Source organism: Drosophila elegans, unplaced genomic scaffold (assembly GCF_018152505.1).
Source record: "Drosophila elegans isolate 14027-0461.03 unplaced genomic scaffold, ASM1815250v1 contig_149, whole genome shotgun sequence".
NCBI lineage: Eukaryota > Metazoa > Arthropoda > Insecta > Diptera > Drosophilidae > Drosophila > Drosophila elegans.
Window position 1 is genome coordinate 7,390,298 of NW_024545513.1, and position 22,846 is coordinate 7,413,143.

The 22,846-nt window shown below is 38.3% G+C and overlaps 1 protein-coding gene across 4 annotated transcripts in view; it reads left to right on the plus strand.

Moving 5' to 3' along the window:
* The window catches only part of LOC108142419, an 86,797-nt gene extending 64,334 nt beyond the window's left edge, over positions 1-22,463 (plus strand). For 2 of the 4 annotated variants that reach the window (XR_001774295.2, XR_001774294.2), the window contains 5 exons: positions 4,279-4,470; positions 8,702-8,775; positions 15,617-15,829; positions 16,721-16,985; positions 19,816-22,463. Coding sequence is in view for 1 of the 4 variants with exons in the window: in XM_017266274.2 (XP_017121763.1) it covers positions 4,279-4,470; positions 8,702-8,775; positions 15,617-15,829; positions 16,721-16,810; positions 16,859-17,884 (1,595 nt within the window). In the remaining 3 variants the exon portion in view is untranslated. Of the gene's footprint in view, positions 1-4,278; positions 4,480-8,701; positions 8,776-15,616; positions 15,830-16,720; positions 17,897-19,815 lie in introns of all 4 variants that reach the window. The other 2 variants (XM_017266274.2, XR_001774293.2) reach the window with 2 other exon arrangements.
* The last annotated feature ends 383 nt before the right edge of the window (positions 22,464-22,846 follow it).

The following is a 22,846-nucleotide window of genomic DNA, read 5'->3' on the forward strand; positions in this document are numbered from 1 at the left end:
TAAAAACCGATGCCGCACCCCCAAGAGTGGGTGGTAGTGGCTGTGGTTTTCACTTTCCGCACTTACAATTGCAGTCAAACGAGTAGGAGTGGTTTTTTTCCAACATTTTAGAAACATTTTTAAAATATTAAACATTTTATAACAAAAATTATAAACTATATTAAGAGGTTGAGTGACATAAAAGCCTCAAGTGTTAGTTAATAATTTAATTAAATAATTAAATTATGGAACGCAATTAAAATCGCAAGTAAAGTTTTAGTTTTAAAATATTTACTAGGGTAATAGAGAATTGTAAAATAAAAAAACAGTTCATTTAATATTCATCTACCTTATGTACATAAATAAAGTCACACCCATACATTTTTTTAATGTTATGTCATTAATAAAATAGCTTCCTATGAATGAGCTAGAAAACTAGCATAGTATTTTATGAACCAACTTAAATTAGCAAATGATAACAAAAAATGACTCAAGCTAATTTTTTTTTCTGGCAAAATAAATTTTTGCTTTTGGCAATGTTTTTGTATTTTGCGCATCTTGTAACTCAAACATTCTTGTTGCATAAGTAAATATGTCTTTCTAATTATCATTATCAGAATATTTTATATTATTATTTATTTTATTACTGGCTTCACTATTATGTTGGGCCGAGCTGTTTGTTAGTGTGTGAGGTGCAGCATGCAAAAATATTTGCACTTGACTGTCGGCTGCTGTTGCTGTTGCTATTGCTGCTGCAGCGGAAACGGAAACATGACACCTGGGCAGCCACACATACACACTCATACACATACATACTCACGGGGGAGGGTTGAAAAAAGAGAGGGCAAAGGGGGAAAGGGGTAAGAGAAGCGAATGCAGTCAGCGTTGGGCAAACAAACGCAAACCGAGTCGAGATAAACAGGAACTTATTATGCGAACTCATGCAAGATGAGGTAAGTGGGCGGTGGGCGGCAAATAAATGGGCGGGGCTCTGCAGAATAGCAGTGCAATTGCAACTGTGTTCGGTTGTTTTGTGCCCTATCTGAAATTACACGGACAACAATGGCAATCCGAGCACCAACTGCCCGCAAATGCCCTGCCACTGTCGTCCTCTTGTTTATTGTTATGTTTGCCAATTGCCAGACCACAGCTGCCACGCCCTCCGCCCTGCGACCCAGCATCCGCCACCCACACTAAATGAGGCATGTGTTTTCACACCTTGACCCTAGCAGGTGGCATCGAAATAAAAGCCAAAACAAAGCCACAAAAAGCGATTAGGGGCAACACTCGAAGAGGCGCGTACTCAGTAAGGAAAATATAATTTTAAATACTTAAAAATATAAGTGGCTTTTTTTTAAAAGACTGCTTTTTTTCTTATATAATAAACAAGCTTACAACAATAATGGGTAATCGCTTGCACTATTTGATATTAATATTAGCCATATTACTTTTAAAATAATTTTTATATTTTATTAAGTCTATTACATTTTATTAGGGTTTCGTATTATTATCTACCTTTTTTTATTAAAGTACAGCATTTTTGAAAGTACAGCATTTGAATTTTTAGAGAAGCCATTCACAGATTATTTTCGTATAAAATCCAAATAAATCCCTATTTTTAGAATTTAAAAAAAAAACCCACATAAATTGTCATTTCAGCTAATATTTTGTTCGCTGGCTAATCACCAGTTAAATAAATCTCAGCTATCTGATAAATTTACATTTGCAGTCGGTCTGACATGCACTGCTTTCACATCCGCTCACCCTGTTTAGCAAGCAGTGGCCGCAAAAAGAAGCGTTGCCTGCATTTGGGCGCTGTTTTGGGATTTATTTTGTTAGAATTTCGTTTGTTTTTCGCCCAACAGCTGTCGCATCATCAACACAAACCGTTTTGTTTGTCGCACAAATAATTTAGACACTTACGTAGAAAATTCAGCGCCAGCAGCTGATAATAAAGAGCCCCCAAAAAAAGCGGAGGAGAATAAAAAAATGAGGCCAAATGGCAGGGCAGGGGAAAGCAAGAAAAATTGAGGGAAAACTTTTGGTAAATTAAAGCCAAACAAAGCGTCAGATGCCAGCTGCACATGAATATATATTAGACTTAATGCATTTCGTCAACATTTTGCTCACAATGTGAGAAAGATGCAAACGATGCCAGAGACATAAAACGCAGACCCCAAATGAATGCGAATGCAAATCCACTCGAGTGTAACAAGAGAAAAGATGGGAATGGAAATGGAAATGGGAATGAGAACAAGATATAAAAAGGAAGCCATAAAAAGACAAAGTGAGTGTCAGTAAAGGACCAAGGAAAAAACCCAAAAAGAAAGCCAAAGATTGAAGTAAATTAGTTCAACTATGAGAAATTGTATGCTGCTGGCTCACTGAAACCCCATACAGATATGGTTAAAATTTTTTAATTTGTCAAAGGCTACTTTGTTTGCCTTCAGATTTTTCGTTTTTGATTAAATTCCAGCCCGGGGTGGTGGGTAAGTGCGAAATAGAAATAAAATATATAAAAGCTCGACTTTGACTCTCCAATTTTGGCTAAAATGGAAATGCATTTGCACACGTGTGTGTGGCGTAAGCCAGCGAGCAAATTAAAAACGAACGCCAAAGGCAGCGACAACTGCAGGCCGTCGACTGCAAACTAAAATGTAGCGACCACCAGCCACCCAACTCGCACCTCCCACCTCCCACTTTCCCCCTGCCCTTTTCTACCCTTTACTTTCGCCCTGCCTTTCTCTTTTTGTTCCTAGGTGGAAACCTGGTTTTTGGACGCTTAGCATGGCCAACAATTCAACGCCCTTGCCAAGTGAAATTTCCGTACCCCATAACCCACTGAATTTTCCTCCCGTTTTCCGCTGCTGCCTCCTTTCATGCATTTTTAAGAAGCCATTTGTCAAGCGCGTGAGTTCAACTCCCCGAAATTTCTCTATGTGTGCATTCCACTGCATATACACTACAAAACAATTTCAAACTTAAATTTAAGATAGTTATGTACATTAAAAAAATTACTGTTTTAACAGTCGTAGGATTTTATGATTACAATATATTAAACTAATGTTTGTTTCAAACATTATTTGATTATTGGCTTTTTATTAATGTAAATAAACAAATTTAGTCTAAATGTTGTTTAAAAATATATCTAAACTATTATATTTAAACTATTAGTTTGTTATATTAGTTCAAAGTTGCTTACAATTTCCTTGGACCTTGACTTGACTCATTCAATATCTAATAATGAGTCTTTAATATCTTGAAACTTTTTACATTTTCCCATTTTATTCCTCTTCCAGAAGTAAGCCATTAAATATTCAAAGTGCAGCCGAAAAAATTCGTTGTGCGTGTGTGTGTGTGTGTGTGAGGTGAAAACTTTTAATTAACTAAAATTGAGGCGTCTTCGCTACAAAGAACATTTTTTGTTGCCACTCACCGTTGAAAGCAAACCACGTCGACGCCGAAGTCAAAGTGAGACCGAGGGAACAAAAAATTCAAGCGCCTTTTACCTTTTTTAAGGGCAACCACTGATAACCCTCTCCATCCCCCCTCCACCCCTTTTGACACCACCCTTATGCCGCCCATGAAGGTGACTCGAAAAAGAAGCGAAAACTTTCGACAGGCAAAGTACAAGATACTTAAGGCAACTGGCAAGTCAATTCAAACACTTCGAGCGACTCAACAGATCAGAATCGCGTGTGTCGCTTTTTTGGGGCAAACGAGGGGTGCTGAACGGGGAGTTTTCGGAAGGACTTTCAAGGGGTTTTCTAGGGGGGTTTCGTGGCAATAGCAGGCCTGACTAGGACATGCCCCAAAGGCTACGAACATATTCATGCTGTGGAGCTTGTGGATTTGCCGTACATCAGACAGCTGCTGTGGCAAATTTAAAAGACTTAATATTTCGTGAGTTTTTGTGTTTGGGTAGAAAAGTCTTAAAAGCTGAAGTAGAAAGCTACTGCTTAACCTTTAAATATGACTAAAGTAATTAAGGTTTATATTTAATAATCTTATTATTACAATTTTGTTCTACTTTTATTTAAATTTACAAGTTTTTGCTATTGTAATCTAGAACATAGCTAGAACACAAATCTAAAAATCTTTTTTTAACACCGCTTAGTTATCAATTTTTGTGTTTATAAACTTCTAATACCTAGACGTTGCATACAAACCATTTCATTTAAAGAGGACTTAAAAACAGAACAAGAAGAGTGAAAGTTATTAAAACTAAGACCATATCAAAGTGTACAAAATATTTAAGTCTTAGCAAACTAAAATTAAGTCATTCGCTTTATTTTGCAGATTCGGAACTGGAGGAGTTCGAGACGCCGGCACGGTACAGGCCCGACTCGCTAAGTGCGCTGAGCCGCGCCACCCGCTTCACGGAGGACGAGATCAAACGAATTTACCGGGGATTTAAGGCTGAGTGCCCGACGGGCGTCGTCAAGGAGGACACCTTCAAAGTGATCTACTCGCAGTTCTTTCCACAGGGAGGTTCGTGCGGTACAGTATACTTTGTTTCGTTAACCCTTTTGACTTGACTAGTGATTACTAACGCCTGCCTTACTGTATTGTTGCTCTTATTTGCATTAGCGCCATTTTAATTGCATATCGATAGCAATAGCGATAGCGCTTGCGCTAGCCAAACAGTACAGTCACCACCAAAAACAAAACATCGTGTAGTTCGAGTTGCAACATCCCGTTATCGATATCGAACTCGATCTCTATACAGATATAGATATCGATCTAGATGTGTGTTCTGCGTTCCAGTTTAGTGTCTAACTAACTAAATTAGCATTTATTGTTGACTTAACTTAGTACTTAGTACTTTGTTGTGTTTGTGTTAGTGTTACTTTGTTGTTTGCGGTAATGTGTGTGTGAGTCATCATCATGGATTTATTTTTACAATTTTAATTTTTAAGTCTATATCATAGGTATGACCTAAAAATCAATACATTTGTAATAATATTTTTATTTTTATTTTTTTAGTTTTCATTTTTACTTCATTCTTCCCAAGTAAGGGAAAATATATTTCAATACAGGTATCACCTGGATATCTAAACATTTTTGAAAACAATTGGTATTATATATTATTTTTTCAATACTCCTACAAACATTTTTACTTCACACATCCAATTAAGGCAAAATATTTTCAAATACCAACAGCTATGTAGTTCCATTAGATTTAGATACTGCAAAACGTTCTTTTCACTTAACACCAATCGATGTGAATTTGAAGAGAGGAAAGCGGAAACGGAAAAGCGGAATTCGAATGGCAATAGAAATGAAAATGAAAAAGAGGTTTACGATTAGTAAAGGGCCACAAAACAAATGGCAATTGGCTGGAGACTTCCCGCCGAATCTTACCCGTGGCCAAAAAAAGTCAACTTAAGGCAAAAGCCATTGATAAAACTGTATGACCCAAAGAGTTGGTGATGATCATTGGGGAAAGCCCGAATATCATGATGATGATGGGGATTGGGCTGGGACTAGAACTAGAACTGAGACTGAGACTGAGAATGAGGATGAGGATGATGCTAATGACGATGCTGATGGCGGTGCTGGGCTATATTCAGCCTGGCAAAAAGGCGACTCTTTGTTTGGCCGGTCGGAACTGGCCCTTGGCTTGGGAAAATATGAAATGCAGAAAGTAAATTAGCAAAAAAGCATAAAAAGCAAAATCATGTTTCACAAGTCGCGGTCGCGCAGGGGGCGTGGCAGCCAAGCCACCACCCACTTGACCTCGTTTGAACAACAAGTTACATTTTTTTTTTTTTTTTTGCTGGTTTTTGCTTGTGCACAATTCACATTTACATCTGCAAAAGCTAAAGCTAAAGCTGAAGCAGAAACTGAAACTGAAACTGAAGATGAGACCGAGGATAAAAGGGGTTGGCATGAGATGGGATTCTTTCAGTGGCCGGTGGCTAACTGAATTTCTGATAGATTACTGCGGCCAAGGGTCTGTCTGCTGCGGGCTGGGATTTCGGGATAAGGGTTCGTTGCCAAACAAAAATATCAAAGAAAAATGTAAAGAAACCGTGGGGAAAGGGTTGATTACTCACCGAAAATATTATGTCCATTTTGTAGCTAATTTTGTTAAAAGCAAAATCACACTTTTTCGACTTCTTTCTGTTAGATTAAATGTGACAAATCGTTGGCATTATAATTGGGATTTGTTTTTAAGCCATTCAAAGTGGACAAACTTAAATGAGGGGTTGTGATTGATTAAAGAAAAGAAAATACCTTAGGTTATTATTATTGTTCAGGCTTTAAATTCAAATATATATATATGTTGTGCAAAATATAATTTTAATAAGCAATTTTCAAATTGCAAAAACATTTAAAATGTTTCTCTTTATTAAAACTTAAACTAAGCTGATTTTTGTTTTATCTTTAGCTTTAACAAATTACAGTGCGCTTTTTGTTAAAATAACTTACCAAACTGACTGAATCTTTTGGTTTTGACTTAATGATATCGCTTTTGCTCGGCATTCGCCATAACCGTCTTTGAATGCTACAAATCGGTGGGCGTATTCATTCACACCTCAGGAGCCGGCTAGACAAGGGCCATAAATTCTGTTTAGGCCACATTTGTAATACCGCCCAAATCCAGAACCGGCGGAAAAGTTATTGCTACACATGTTGGGACACTGAATTATTATAATAAACTTATTTTGACTAGCGACAATGGTGACTAGCGTTCGCCCATCGACAGGCGGAAACGGAAACAAGAAATTCCCAGTAAACATCGGGCTTATTTCCTCCCACTCCTGTAAACGCCTCTTATTCTTCATCATGTCTGCCGTTATCTGATGAAAAATAAATAATGAAATCATTTTTTATTTTGATAAGCTGCTTTGCCACACACTCACTCACACACACATTCATTCACGCACGCGGCAGATGAAAAAAAAAAAAAAAACACCATCAAAGTTGGTGATTTATCACTTTTGCCGTTCCCCTCGTTACATTTTTTTTGTGTTTTTTTTTTGTTTTTCGCGCCGCTCTTCTTTTGGCAAATTTCTGCGCAAATTTTATAAGAATTTTTACATGGCACATTTGCAGTCATTTTTGATTTGGCAGAGCGCAAAAAACAGGAGGAGCAGATGCCATCTTTGCCATTGAGCTTTGACCTTGTGGGCGTGGCACTTTGCGTCATGCGTCATAAAAACACATTAAGCATCAAACGGCGACAATAAATTTGGACAAATAAATTTATACACTCGCGATGTACGTGGGTACAGTACGATTCGCGGCTTAAAGGCGTTGCAAAGTTTAAAGTTCAAGCACCGATGACTGGGCAGACGGCCTAAACAATGAAAACAAACATAATTTAAACCAAAAAAGATTTCTAAATATAAATATAAACATTTTAATTCAATAACATGCTTAATACATTGTATGCTGTTAAATAACGAAAGTAGCACAACTTAAGCCATAACCTCTTAATGCTAGTTAGTAAACTTGTTCCAAAATTAAGTTATCGACTGTAAACAGTAAATGCAACAAAATTGGTGAATGGTCTGAACTTTAGCTTTATGACCCCTTGCCTTAAGCCAGACTGGCATTTAAATCGACTTTATGAACTGATGTCTTGCCGACGTCCTGCCAAAGAGGTGTAAACGTTGTGCACGTATAAACCCAGAAAACTTTGGCATCAAGTCATAAACATAAACGCGAATCGTAAAAAAGTAGCTGAGCGAGTGAGTGAGCGAGTGCAACAATCAAAATGTTATGTGATGGCCAGATAAAGAAATTTTTTGACAGCGCAAAATGGTGGCGGGGACACTAAGTGCGTTAAGTGCTCTTGGCGAAAGTCAGAACAGAGGCCGCGATAGCAAGCAAGGCCGGAAAATTGTTCCAAAACGAAAAACTCCCTCCACTCACAATGCCGCCATAAGTAGGCAACACTTTTTTTTTAATATCTGCAAGCAGTGTGCCCAAGCAGTGCTTATCAGTAGACACAGGAGACACTCGCATAATTAGCTGCAAACTGTTTCCCGTCCCCTTTTGAACCCCCAGTGGAAACTTTCGGCAGCCCTGAGTCCCACAAAATGTTGACTTTTCCACTGATAAACAGCAAAGACAAAAAGCACACATCCAAAAAGAAAAAAAAAATTGTAGCAACCCGTACGAAAACATGGAAAAACTTTTGCGGTTGACAAAACTGAAAGCAAAAGCGAAACTTTCCGCAACCAAGACGAAGACGACCCACATAAAAGTTGTTAACCAAGACCGGGCACCGAAACTCATATCTTTATGCCGGCCAACTATCGAACCATTATCGTTTTCCTACAGAAAGAAAAACATGGTATATAGGGCCATTAATATTTGAAAACCTTTCGTATCAAAATAAAACTAAAAATTATATAATCATTTCTTTGTTATTAAAGGCAATTCATTAAATCTTAAGATTAATAATTGAAATATTTTATTAATAACCTTAAATATTATTGTTTTAAAATTCGAAATTTCATCCCATTTTTTTGTACTGTTTGAGTGCTACCTTATATGTTCATCTGAATGCGTGTGTGTGTGTGTGTATTTGTTTGTCTAGAGTTGATTTGAAAATGTTTCCAAAAGTTGAACCGCTTTAGTGGAGACCTAATTGCTCGACTTTTGCCAGCTTGCAGCTAACCCGTGGAATGTTCTTATTTAACGCTTTTCTTCTCTTGTTTCCATTTAACCAACAACGTCGAAAATGTGCCACAACCAACATAAACAGCCAATCCAACCTTATATGCGCACTATGTATTTAATACACTGGATCAGGATCACAGCGGCATTGTCAGCTTCGAGGTGAGTGTTTATCCTTTTTGTATCCTTTGATTGTCTCGAATTTGAGCAAATTTTTTTTAATGGCAAGGGCGGCATCTTTATTTTAATCAGTGATATAAATATTGATATAGATTATTTAAAACTAGGATTATTTATTATTAGAATTTAGTTGGCAATATATCAAATTTCATTTGTTTTTGATATAATTTGAAATTCCATGAACTAATTTCAATATTGATTGACAAAACCTGGCCTTGGCCTTAATGATACCCAGAAATTCTATGTGAAAACTACCATGCCACCAACATTGCTTTTCATTTCTGTGGAAATTCTTATGCCCCCACACCCCCTCCTTTCCCGCCAACGACAGTGTGCGACATCAAAGTATGGCCTGGGGCCAAAGACGAGCACTAGAAATGCAATGGGAAGCATTTGAGCAGCTTATTTCCGTGTGCTATGTGTTTTATGTGTGTTTTGGGTTTCGGCCAGGTCTCCTCGTCTTCATCTCAATCACAATTCCGATGAAGACCAACTAATGGAGTTCGGCCGTGTGTGTGTGTGTTCCTGGGGCGAAATTGCGATTTAGATTGGACCATCGAGAGCTGCGAGGAAATTGAGAAATTGTCTTAGAAATCAACTTTCACACAACAATTTGTAGCACTTATTGTTACGCTGTCTGTCGGTGCCATTTGCAATTAAAGCGAACGCAAGGCAAGCAATATACCCTAATAGCCAGTCATTTGTGGTTACCTACACTTAGAGAAAAGTGATTATGAAACAGAAATATTACTAGAAATTATAAAGTCATTGATAGTGACAACCACTCTATATACTCTAGAGTGAAAGACCAAAAACGTTAATAAAATAAGTAAATAAACAAAGAGGCTTAAGTTAATTACCAAATATTTTTCCAAGTGCACCTGTGTATGCCTCTTCCGTCAGATAAGACAACATGCGTTCAAGGCCGTCGAGAGCTGGGCAAATTTATGGCCAACTACATAATTGATCAGACTCCGAGAGTCCGGTTCCGGGGGAGTGTGCCCGTAGTTGTGATTGAATCGCTGTCGTTTATCGCTGGCTATCGTTATCGATAATTAATTTTGCCAATTGAATGGCCAGGGAAATGCGTAAATGCGTAAGTGCGTAGGACTTATTCGAGTACACTCACAAGCTCGAGCAATATCAATTCAATTTAATTTACTCGGTGCGCCTCTTAATGTCCGAACGATGATGCGGCGCAAAGGGAAATTGTTGAGGTCACCCGAAGGATGGGGGCGGTGTGGGCGGTCTGAGCTGTGTGGGCTGTATGGGCTGTATGGGCGGGGCCCGGCAGACTTAAGTACAATGAAATTACTTTAGACATTTTAAGTATAAAATATGGCTGACAGCCGAGTCGAGTTGAGTTAAGTTCGCTTTGCTATGGTTTGAGGTTGAAGCACAGCGCGAAAATAAAACAACAACATTTTTATAGCTACATTACTTGTACAACCTTTATAGGAATTAACCTTTTTTAAAGATTTTAAGTAGTTTCTGATATTAATAAGTCAAATTGTTAACACATTTTAAAATTATTATCACTATCTATCAACTTATAATCCAGTTAAATTGTTAAAAATATATATTTTTATTGATTTTTTTTTTTTTTGATTTGTTTAACTTGTTTAATAATGACTATTTCCTGAACAGAATGTAATAATAAAATTGGGTTTAACTGCAATATGTTACATTATTTAACATTTACGCGACTATTTTCAATATTTATTAATTTTCCAGTCTATAATACGAATGAAATATCCAAACTTAACTCAAAGTTTTCATGTTCTTCAAGATGACCTCTCATTAAATATGGGAAGAACATTTTTACCTCAGTGCAGCTTAGCAGCAAAAGTTGTGTAGCATCGTGAGTTTCTAAATGAAGCTTATTTGGCTCAGAAGGGGCGGTTAAAAGGGGGCTCAAGCCAGGCGGATGGCGCCAAATGACGCTGCAAAACGCCCCCAAGAAGCCAACAACAACAGTCGGAGGTCCATGGGGCAACTTCTTCTCGGCCCGGCAAAGCGCCTTTAGTTACGGTTTATTAGTGCCACACAGCCGAGAACAAAGAGTATCGCCAGATAGATGTTCAAACGCTCTATTAACTGGCCCAGCACAAAACTTGTAATACGCAAAGTACACCCTCAGACACCAGACGCCCCGCATTATAATCCCCATCCCCAACTTCATCTTAAATTACATTAAAGTTCGGGGTCTCGAAAAGTGTTTGGTCATGGATGATGGCAACTGAATTGGGTCGAAGTATGGCCAAAATTGGTGAAAAAAAGAAGGAATTTTCCAGACAAGTTAAGAAATACTTTAAAATTGATTATATTTCACAGTTTTCTTTTTACCAACTTCATTTTGTAGGCATAAACAAATGGATATTAACCGATTTGCACATATAGACGTACTCAAAGATGAGAATCAATCAAAATAAAAACTTAATTTCCTCCTATGACATACAGATTTATAATTAATTTCAATAGGACCACTTCTTTAAACCTTACAAATGTTTGCAGCTAAGCAATTTAAAATGTTTAAGCAGCTTACTGCATCTTTAGAAATTCCATAATTTATTTACCACACCCACGTTTTAAAATCCTTTTATATTTTATAAATAATCCTTAAATTTTCAGTCTGATCTTAAGGATACTGCGAACACAAAACATTTAGATAAAAACTTGAAACAGCCATGGAGTTAAATATCGTTAAAGCAAAGAGACGGAAAACTGACTTAAATTTCTGTGATATTAGCAAACGTTAAGAACTATAAAAAAACATTTATTTTTTGTTGCAAAAATTGCTAAAGCTCCAATTAGTTGCGTTCACGAAAAATTGAAAATATAATGGCAACCGCTGCACATTCACAGCATTTCCTTTTGCTTGCGCTTCTGTTTGGTGCTTTCGCTGGGGGGGGGAAAAACGGCAAAGACCTCCAGAAAAATAATGCTCGAAATTCAGAAATCAAAGTGAAATGTCTCGAAATTGAAATAAAATGCTGGCGGCCAGGGGGAAACCTATAGTTTCGCATTCGCATTCGCGTGTTTCGCTGTCGCCTGTCATTGTCAACGTTTCTATTGCAGCCAGCGGAATGCAAAACAAAAGCTGGCAAAAGGGGCAAAAAAAAAGAAGGAAAACCCGAATAAATTTCAGCGGATTGAGAAGGGGGCGGAGTGAAATCGCAATGCCATCACCCTCCCTGTGGCGCATGCAAATTGCGAATAATTTCCTTTTTTTGCAGTTTAACCAATGTCTTGCGACTGCCCCTGCAATGTCCGAAAATGAACTTCACTTCCGGTTGTCAGCTGAACTGGTGCTGGTGCTGGTGCTGGAGGAGATTGGGTGCCCAGGAAGCACACACAATGCCATTGAAACGATGAATTATGGCGATTTTAACGCCAACTTTGTCAGCCACCGTGACTTTATGGGGAAAAACCTAGGGGGAAAAGCGGAAAACTAAGTGTAGTAGGCGAGCCCAAGACACACAGTCAGAAGTGCAGAAAAGAATGGCAGAGGATGGCAGCTAAACAGAAACGCAAAACCCAAGTCAAACAATGGGACAGCCCTGGGAAAAGTAGGGAAAACGGAAAAGTTCGGGCAGCGTGACACGGCAGAAAAACCTGCAATTTTCCCAAAACTTGACCGAATTAAATTCAGAATTAAAAATCCACTCTAAGCTAATTGCTTACATTTACTTTTACTATATAAAACTATGAATTCATAATTTTAAATAATTAAATTAAATTTTAACAAATTTGAAGGCTAATTAAAAATATATAACTCAAACAGTTTGAAAACCGTACGAAAAAAATGAAATTTCATAAAAAGCTTATAGAACTTTGAAAAGATTAGTATGTTATCCGTTTTTCAAAAACTAAAATCAAATTTATATGTTAATTTATATCAAACCTTTTTACTCAAGAGAGATTAATTTAATTTTAGTTATACAGACAATTTTATTTAAACACAATTATATATTTTCCCCTAAACAGTGTATGATTTATACATTTTCTCAATTTAAAAGAAAATTGGCATATTTGATGATTTAAACAAGCAAGTCGGAAGAGCAAGCTGTGGATATATAAATATTTCATTGCATAATTTGCAAGCCTTCGCTCTCATTTATGAACATTGAAGTGCAATTTACAAATCAATATTGCAGGTCAGCCAGCTTTACATCCACGAGTGTCTGGCAAGGAATAATCGCAATCACGTCAGCCGTCCATCTCTGAACACTCCGGTTTTCCTTTTTTCCCTCCCCACCCGTGGCTTTTCCCGGCATTTCCCAGCATATCCCTGAATATTCCGCTTTTCCCCCCGCCCGACAGCTTATCTTTGCGAGCTCTTGCCTTTTTGCCTGCTCGCCATTTTCGTTGTTGAATAATGACCTCAAAATTGTAATGACTACGAGGCACGTACTCGATATAAAGCATGTACAAAGAAGCGCCCTTAACCCATGATGCCCCCAGCCTTAAAGCCACCGTACAGGCACCCCCCGTCCCCTTAACCCAGCTGTAATTCCCTAGTTTTGTGTGTGACGGTCTGACTAAGTAGACTTCCGCTTTTCAATTAAGTTCCACATATTGTTGCTAGGTGTTTTATGCGCGATTTGCATGACAGTCGCGTTTATTAAACTGCCAACAGGAGTGGAACAGTGGAACAGCGGCAGAACGTCAGAAGTAATGGCAAAAACAGGGTAACAGCGAACCTCTCACGGCCATATTGAAATTGTGGGCAGGGCCAATATGCCAGGGGTAGAATGGCAAAGAGTGTGTGACCTGTTTGCGCTGGTAGAAAAGATAAATTGCTCAAGTGTGCGAGATAAAAGCAATCGAGTGGCGGCTGTCGGGAAGGGTGATGGGTGGGGAGGGGAGGGGAGGGGGTTGGTTGAAATAAATATAAAAACATATTGGAGGGGGAGGTTGGGAGCAGTAGCTATGAGGAGCTAGGAGCAGGACTCTTTGGCAACTGCGGAGAAAGGATTGCGAAAAGGACCCTTTGGCAAGCAAGCAGTGAAGCAAAGCAACCAGGTTAACATGACACTTGATTGCTGCCAGCAAGCAGTTTGTTTTGATCACTTAAACAAACCTTGAAAAACGAAACTATAAACTAGTGGCAACTTATTTTTTATGAGAAATGAATACAGAAGTTTAAAATTGTAATGAATATGCTATTGCTTAAATTTCCAAATGATTTGTGTTTCTTAATCATACAAACCTCTTACCGTAGTAAAACAGTTCCATAAACTGTGTAAATATTCCGCTGGCGAAACATTAATAAATAAACATATAAATTATTAGTCAAAATTATTTCTTAGAAAGATATTTACACATTTTCCCATGAATGAGATCGATAAATAGTAGTTGACTGAATAGCTAACTCATATCCCATTTCCTTTTTTGAAAATTCTCCCAACGAATCAAGGAATTTAATCCCAGCTTTTTGCGACCATCAACTTGAGCCGAAATCAGTCAAAAATTTGTTTTGTGCTGTTAGGCATCACAAGGAGCAGCTCAGAATATCTCGTTTGTCTCCTTGGCTTCTAATCCACTGCCATCAAGCAGTGCAAAGCATTGGTCAGCAGGCAAAAACTATCATAGATCCGCTTAATCACTCGGCCAGAGTGCAAACTTCACTTCGAATTTTCAATTGCCAGCATGTTTTGCCAGCTTGCCGCTCTGCAATTTGTCCACGTCGAATCGTGAAAGTTTCTTGCTTCGTTTTCGTCTCAATTTTGTACAATTTTTTGTTGCTATTGCTATTGCTTTTCTTTTTCGTTTTGATAAATTAGTCGGACGCTGCAATTGCCCAAATGGCCAGAGAACAAGACACAAATGATGCCTCTGTTCCAATTCCTATTCCTCCTGCCTTCCCCCCCTTCAAATTACTATACTTCCACGTTTCATGCTCTTTTACTTTGCGGATTTTTTGTTCGGTTTTTCGCTCCTCCGGACTTCTCCCATTCGGTATGCAAAAGCAAGACTCGGTCTCAGTCCTCCGTCAGCTGCGGCCTTCCCAAAATGCCTCAACACCTCACGGAGCCAAGAAAAAGGGGCCCGGGGGTCGTAAAAACTTTTTCCCATTCTCCTTGCAAGTTCTTATCTAGGTACATTTGTCATACAAAGCATAGAAATAAATGTCCACTTCAGCAGCGGCAGAAACAGAAACAGCAGCAGCCGGAAGTGAGGACTGTGGGCTTTCAAATGCGCTGGGGGACATACACAGCTGCGGTTAAAGTAATAATATTTTTACAAGAACTACAAAAAGAAATCGACTAACTTATAAAATATAATTAATAAACAGCAAAGGAACCAATCGAAAATTTGTGAAATTTGTTTAATAATATAGGTTATTTAATATAATTATAATTGTTTTAAATAAAATTCAAGACTGGGCAAAACAAATATATATAAGCTAAACTGATTTATGTAGAGGCATTTATAAACAAATCGTATGCGTCAGAGGATTTTTATAAAAATGTTCAATTATTTCTTTTATAACTATAATTATTTTTTAGTTGGTTATTTAAATGATAGGAAGCCCCGACGAATAAAAACAACAAAAAATTTGATGAAGATCACAAATTTGTTTCATACCTAGTTCATTGAACATTACTCGAGCTAACTATTATACTGAACGCAGGTGTACTTGCTCCTAGGCGCTGCGGTTTACGAGCAATTTCTTAAAACATATTTTCAATTTCTTTTATACCTGTAATTCCGGTTGTCTGCCTCCGCCCTTTGCCGCCTTTGCCGTCTTTGCCGCCTCACACCTGCACACCTCACACCCACCCACATTCATGCCAACTTATTTCTCTTCCTGTCACAGGACTTTGTTCAAGGACTTTCGATACTGTCGCGCGGCTCCGTGGAGGAGAAGCTGCGCTGGACCTTCTCGCTGTACGACATCAATGGCGACGGCTTCATCACGAGGGAGGAAATGACTGACATTGTAACTGCCATATACGAGCTGATGGGCCGACTGCCCGACGAGTGTCCAGAGGAGGAGAAGATCAAGGGCAAGGTGGAACAGATCTTTCAGGTGAGTCGCGTTCGAAATCCCAAATTCCGGACAATTCGCGACCATTATTTATGCTAATTGCGCGCATACAATTTGAATTTAACTCGCGAACATGAAACTTATTTACTTTGCATTATGCAAATTCAAATTGTCTATTTCAATTTGTCCGGCCAGCGACTCAGGCTGGGCATACGGATGGAAGTGAGTCCGCTATCCGCCATCCGCAGGACATCGTCCTGTTTGGCTTGCCAGTCACGCGTTGTCATTAGCGGTCGTTGGCATTCGGAATAAATTGAGCGCAGCAAATGCGAACGGCGAACGCCCCTAAATAATGGCATGCGAGGGTGAAATTGATAATAGATGGCCAGGATCATTCGGGAGCCATTCCGAAAGTTGTTCTGCCCGCCGCTCTAAATCAAAATTCCGTAGCTCTCTTCTGCTTGCCGGAAGCGGAAGCTGTAAGTCAAAGCAGTGCCAATCGCAAGCAGTCCGCCAATGACAAGTTGCACTGTTTTTTGTAAAGCACTCAGAGCAAAGTATTTTGCTATTACAATTCAAGAAATTATGAATTGCAAAGAAATGAATAACACAAATTAAGTTACTTTTTTTCACATAATAATTTCTTGGCATGTCTTTCTGAGTTGTAAAAGACATGTTAAAAATAAAAGCTTAATGAATTTGTGGAGTTCCTTAAACAATATGTTTTTATAATATGAATACATAAATCTAAGTTTAAAACTCTTGGTCATGGTTAGTTAACAAAATTTCTCTAACACCATTTCTTTGACACCAGTTTTGATTACATTTCTATAGGACATAGAAAGCCTTATTTGTTTTAATTAGCAAAAGATAAAGCTTCTGTTTCAAAAATAAACGAATAAAAATGTGTACCGTACTCTTTATATCCCCTAGAAAATGGACACCAATCGCGATGGCGTGGTTACGCTGGATGAGTTCCTGGAGGCCTGTCGCAACGACGACGCCATCTCCCGGTCGATGTCCGTGTTCGACACAGCGTTCTGACCATATCCGACGGACAAGGGCGATGAGTACACGGTGCCGCGGCGGCGGCGACACCAGCAGTTGGCCCAGCAGCAACACCACCAGCAACACCAGCAACACCAGCAACATCAGCAACATCAGCAACGTCGGCACAACCAGCAGGAGCCAGATAAACGTAAGTCCAACCACAAGACGAAGAACAAGCAACAGCAAAAACAGCAGCAACCACATAGCACTAGACATCAAAACTGTTGTCACATAATCGACATGGATGGCGATAGCACCACCAGCACCACCACCGCCTCGGTGGCCACTGGAACCACACTCAATTGCAATGTCCTGGGCCGTAAGCCCAATTATTACGATGTGGATGAGGATGATGAGGAGGAGGATGTGGATGAGGATGAGGATGAGGAGGAGGAGGAGCATGACTCGGAGGAATCTGAGGACTCTGAGGGGGACTACAGATCCTTTGTCTGCCGGCACTGCCAAAGACCGCAATCGGTGGTGCAGCCCAGATCCGGCCGCCGATCGCAGTCTCAGTCCAAGTCGCGCAAGCGCAGCAAGAGCAGGAAGCGCCATCAGAGCAAGCAGCGTGGGGGTCACCAGGGTCAGCATCAGGGTCACCATCAGGGTCACCATCAGCAGCGGTGGCCGGAAATCAATGTGGCCAACGAGCAAGCCATCCGCTTCCGGTGTCCGCAGGTGGGGCCGCAGGTGGGTCGCGACCTTCACACCCCCCAGCCCATGCACTTTCACCACCCCCAGTCGCAGTCTCAGAAGGCCAAGAACAAGTCGCGGCCGAGGAAGCCCCGTGCGCTGCCACCACCTGCTCCATTAGCCAAAGAGCCGCCACCACTAGCACCACCAGCAGCAGCAGCAGCAGCACCACCACCTGCACCACCAGCACCGCCCTCCGAACTAGCACCCCTCCCACCCCTGAACGTGATTGTGGGCGGGGCCGAGGTCGAGGTCGATCCGCAGCAGCCACCGCCGCCCACCACCCCCGACTCGCCGTCGCTGGTCACCGTGAGCACCTGGTACACGGTGGCCAAGCAGGGTGTCTCCTGCTAATCGCGGTGAGCAGTGAGTATCCTCACCCAGTCACCCAGCCACCCAGCCACCCAGTCATCCAGTCACCCAAATCAAAGTCCCCTATAACAAGTATATACCACACATCCAGTGGGAACTGCAAATGTCTTTGGGTCCTTGAAACCACTTGCAAGGGTGTGTGATATGTGTGATATGGTTTGCCCCAAGCAAAGTACTTCTATCACACATCTATGAGCTCTTTCAAAGCTCCACGGACTTTTATGGCAGCCCCAATAGAAACGCTTTCCCGATTCGGTGTTTTAAATATATGTATACAATATATATATATATGCTTATATGTATTATATGTGTGTTTTTCAGGGTGGATCTCTTAGCTCAAAATTGGCTACACAATAATTTAAAATGAAAACATATGATTTTTGTTCTATTCCAAAATTAATGCGGTTAATATTGAACAATTCAAAATATTAAAAAAATTGATTTAGCTCCAATAAACTTAACGCCTCTCTTTTATAAATTTCATCAGCTTTTCTAAATTCTGGAAAAGGATTTTAGAAAATTAAATTTAACCTAAAAGTTCTTGTTTTGTTTTATTTTATGTTCTACCTAAGGAATTACAAAATGCAAAAAAAAAAATCATAAACACATAATTGTAAATACATTTTTTTTTTGTCAAAAGAATTTACAAAATAAAAAATTCTCAATTATAAACAGAGATCCACCCTACTGTATATGTGCATTAAGTTCCGATTTGCCCTATTGTTTGTACTATAATTAGCCAAATGAAGTTATAAAGAGTTTAAAACGTTCTCTGTGTGTATCGATTGTTGTTGCAAACTGTCAAATGTGTTATAGTCTTAAATACAGTTAAATCTATAGAAAATGTAAGTGAAAATGAACCAAAAATGAAAATATATGAAAAGCATTCAACATTTTACTTTATGTTTCTTTGTATCCTATTATTTGTGCCCAGAAAAGTCTTCTTAGAAATGTTGTTAGATGTCCTAGAGTTATATAAATTGACGTTAGCTGTGATGGAAAAACAAAGTATATTAAACAACAAAAACCATTAAAAATTTAATAACAAAATGGAGGGCTAAACAATATTTGTGGGAAAACATTGCTCAAAAGAAAACTTTCCATGTATTATGTTTAAAGTGCGTGGGTGTGTTTTGGATGTGTGTGTGTACTGGGAGATCTAGAGAGATAACGTGTTAACAAACCAATATTCACTATCTTCAATGCCCCACTTTGAAATTGTCCAGACCCAAACCGAAAACAAAAACGCTGCCGCATTGATAATAACATTCTGTAATACTCAGAAATCATATTAAAGAAAGAATTTAAAAAAACATATATGCCGATTAACAAACAGGCCAATTTCGGGCTGTAAAATATTTTGCTTTAACAAAAACTCCAATGTCATTGAAATGCAAATTGAAAGCCGAATTTTCGTACGAAAAATAAACAAGTTGCGGGGGAAAATAGACAAAGGTAGAGTTTGGTTTTAATTGAAAGCTGCTTTCTACTTTGTTGGATAAATGTAATATGCCGTCATTAAATTCCATTCCATTTGCATTATTTCACATTGAAATTCGTGTTCTTCGATATGTTGTGAAACTTGCTGAGCGTTAACTTTTTTGCTAACTGTTATTGCTTGACATGCTTTTGTTGTTGTTTTCATTATGCCACATTGGACACACCAAGGAGACACATACACATACACACGCACACAAACACACACACACACACACACAAAATAAACAAGGTTGCAAACGCATGGGAATTGAAATTCGTGTATGGCAATTAAAATATCTGCTTTCTATCTCTCCCCTTCTCTTTCTCTCTCTTTTCTCTCTTTCTCTTTTTCTTTCTCTCTCTCTTTCTTTTTCTCATCTTGTCCTGCACACACACACACGCGCGCGCTTAAATAAACACCCACACGCATGCAGAAATTTGCATAGAAACTAAATGAAATGCGTAGCGAGAAAGACAACGCGAATCTGCCAAAATAAAAATCTAGGTACCGCACGTCCATAAATATGCAATTATGGATATGTTTGTGCAACTGTAAAAATACCGAAAATGTCCGGAAAAATTGGAAAGGCCAACTACAACTCGATTTTATCTGCATAATTGGCTGGGTTGCATTTAAAGCAGTTTTCAAGTGTAAGTACATGGTGGCACCGGAAGTGCCACTGCTTGCTCCACACCCTTAAAACAAAAAATTGACAATGTGTGAGTACACACAGCCTAAAACACAACCCCCATTGAAAATTGAAAATTGAAAATTGAAAATTGAAAATTGAAAATGTACGAAACGAAAGCTTTACACAATGAAACTTAAGCTAAAACTAAAAACTTACTCTTAACGATGTAATGAAACATATATAGAGAGAAATTTAAATAACACAGAAACTATATTTATACGAACAGGAAATAGCAAGAAAAGATACTAATTACCTTTAATTGGAACCAGTTTGACTTTCTATTCGAAATATGTATATGTAGGCACACGACACACACACCCACACACACGCAAGCAAGCGTCTTTAGGTAAATAAATGTGTAAATCAAAATAATAGCCCCAATGCAAATACAAAGGGAAGGAGAAATAGAGAAGCGTTCCCCAGGGCGTATGCGTAATGTTGAGTGTATTGTTTCTGCGCATTGTTGTTGCCATATATTCTCCATTAGCAAATTAGTGACAATGATGGAATGTCATCAAGACGGCTAGCTAAATGTGTACTATACTATATAAATCTGGTGTGTGTGCCTGTTGTGTGTGTGCGAGTGTGCAAGCTAAATCAAATAAAACAAAAGTTTGAATCAGAAATTGGACCACAGCAAACAAAGAAGTAGCATAAACCGATATCCGCTGTATATGCATATTATATTTACATACATATACACAAAAATATATATAAGCAAGGCATACAGTGTTTATCAACATGAATAGGTGTGTAATTGTAATTTTTTGTAGCTAGAACTAAGAGACACACAGAAAATGAACAGAGAACTATTAGAAATAGATAAATGGAAAATGGTTAATTGGACATCTCGTTGTACATAGTTAGTGAGTGGTTTTTTTCGCCGTTAAACCAACTACAAATCTTTCTCGATATTAACTCTAAACTCAAAGTAATTGTTGCATTTTTAAACCCTATAAATACATAGCTGTGTACTTAGCTGTAGTCTTCCAGAGGAATACCGAATAACATGAACAAACGAACAGAGAAGCTGACGAAAACTCTATTCCACTTAGATTGAACCTGTAGGAAATTTGTACCTTAGCCGAAACACCCACAAAAAGCTTTCAAAAACAATAAAACTTTTTCTTAATAGACAAAGAACCGAGTCCAATAAATAAAAGCCATATACAAAACTGTTGCTGTCGTTGTTGTCAAAGAAGAACTGTATTATTTTTGGATAAATGTTATCGATTTTCTGCCCACTTTCAAGGTTATTCAATGTTAGATCCTTCGAACTATTGGTTTCCCACTGCATATACTATATGTATGAAGTATATATGATCGAACTGATCTTGGGCACGACAATATCGAACAGGAGCCCCCGAAGTGCAATATAACGCATATAATATCCTCCCACCCCAGATTGACACACCTACACAAACACACAACACCCCCCTCCCCCTCTCTCTCCCTCTCTCTAGGAGTTCACTTCTCTCTATCTCTATCTACTATCTACTATCTACTAACTACTATCTGTGTGTGAATTAGCAATCAAATACTAATGCAAAATCTATTTCAAAAACAAAGTGTCAAATTTTCAAACCAAACAAACAAACAAAACAAAACGAAAACCGAAGAAAATGTAAATGTTGGCAAATTGACAGAGACAAACAGAAAAACGGATAAAATTGATAAATTGGAGGATTGCCAACCAAGTTGCAAGTATTTTCCAGGCCTAAGCCTTAAAGATTAGAGAAATGCAAATAATTGTAAACACAAAGAAATATATGCATATAGAATGTGTGTTTTTTCCTAATTTATAAGCTGTTGAAATCAAATTTTACCAATGAAAGTAAGTATTGAAAAAGTATTGAAGCTATTGAAAAACTCTCGTTTTAGAGAACCACTTGAATTTTCAGTTGTAAATGTATAAACTGTATTAACCATTTATTTGTGAGCGATATACTATGTGTTGAGAAACTGAAAAAAAAAAACAAAAACAAAAACAAAGAGCAGAAAATACATGTCATAGCAAAGGCCTAAGTGCGACATTTATGGGGGCAGGAAATTCAGAAGGCCTACGGAAGTATATCAAAAACCGAATTGTTATCGGACGAACGACGTTTTTAAACCACTAAGAGAATTTCCAGTGTTATCAATCGATCGATGTACATCTTCTGGGCCAAACGATTGAGCCACGTTATAAACACAATTACAAATTGATAAACTTACCAGTATATACACAAATATACTAATGTACACTAGTTGTAAACATAGCTGATCTTTTTTGGTGTAAATTTTAAATGATAATACCAAACGAACAAACTTTCCATGCAATAAAAACAAACACATTGTTTCAAAACTAACAAAAATGTCGTTTAAATGCAAAACTGCATGAACCAAAAACAAACAAAAAAAGAAAACCAAAAAAACAAAAAACAAAAATGAAAATGAAAACACTTAATTAAAAAGAACAAATATTTTTTTTGTGAAGTTAAAATATAATATGTATAAAACAAAAATAAAAGGTATAAAGAAAAATAAAAACCAAATGAAATATACAGAAAAAGCTGTTAGCTAAATGGGAGAATAAGAGAAAAATATATTTTATTTCAAGCAATAAAGCGTAAGTATAGTTTTTAATCAAAGGAGTTGAATTAAAAAAAAACTGTTTGAATGATTAAAGGATGGTAACCCAACCCATTCGTTTGAAACGCAACCATGATTTGCCCAGATTTATGGGTGGTTTAAGGCGTTGGCGTTGGCGTTGGCAAGGTCAAGTGGAAAAGTT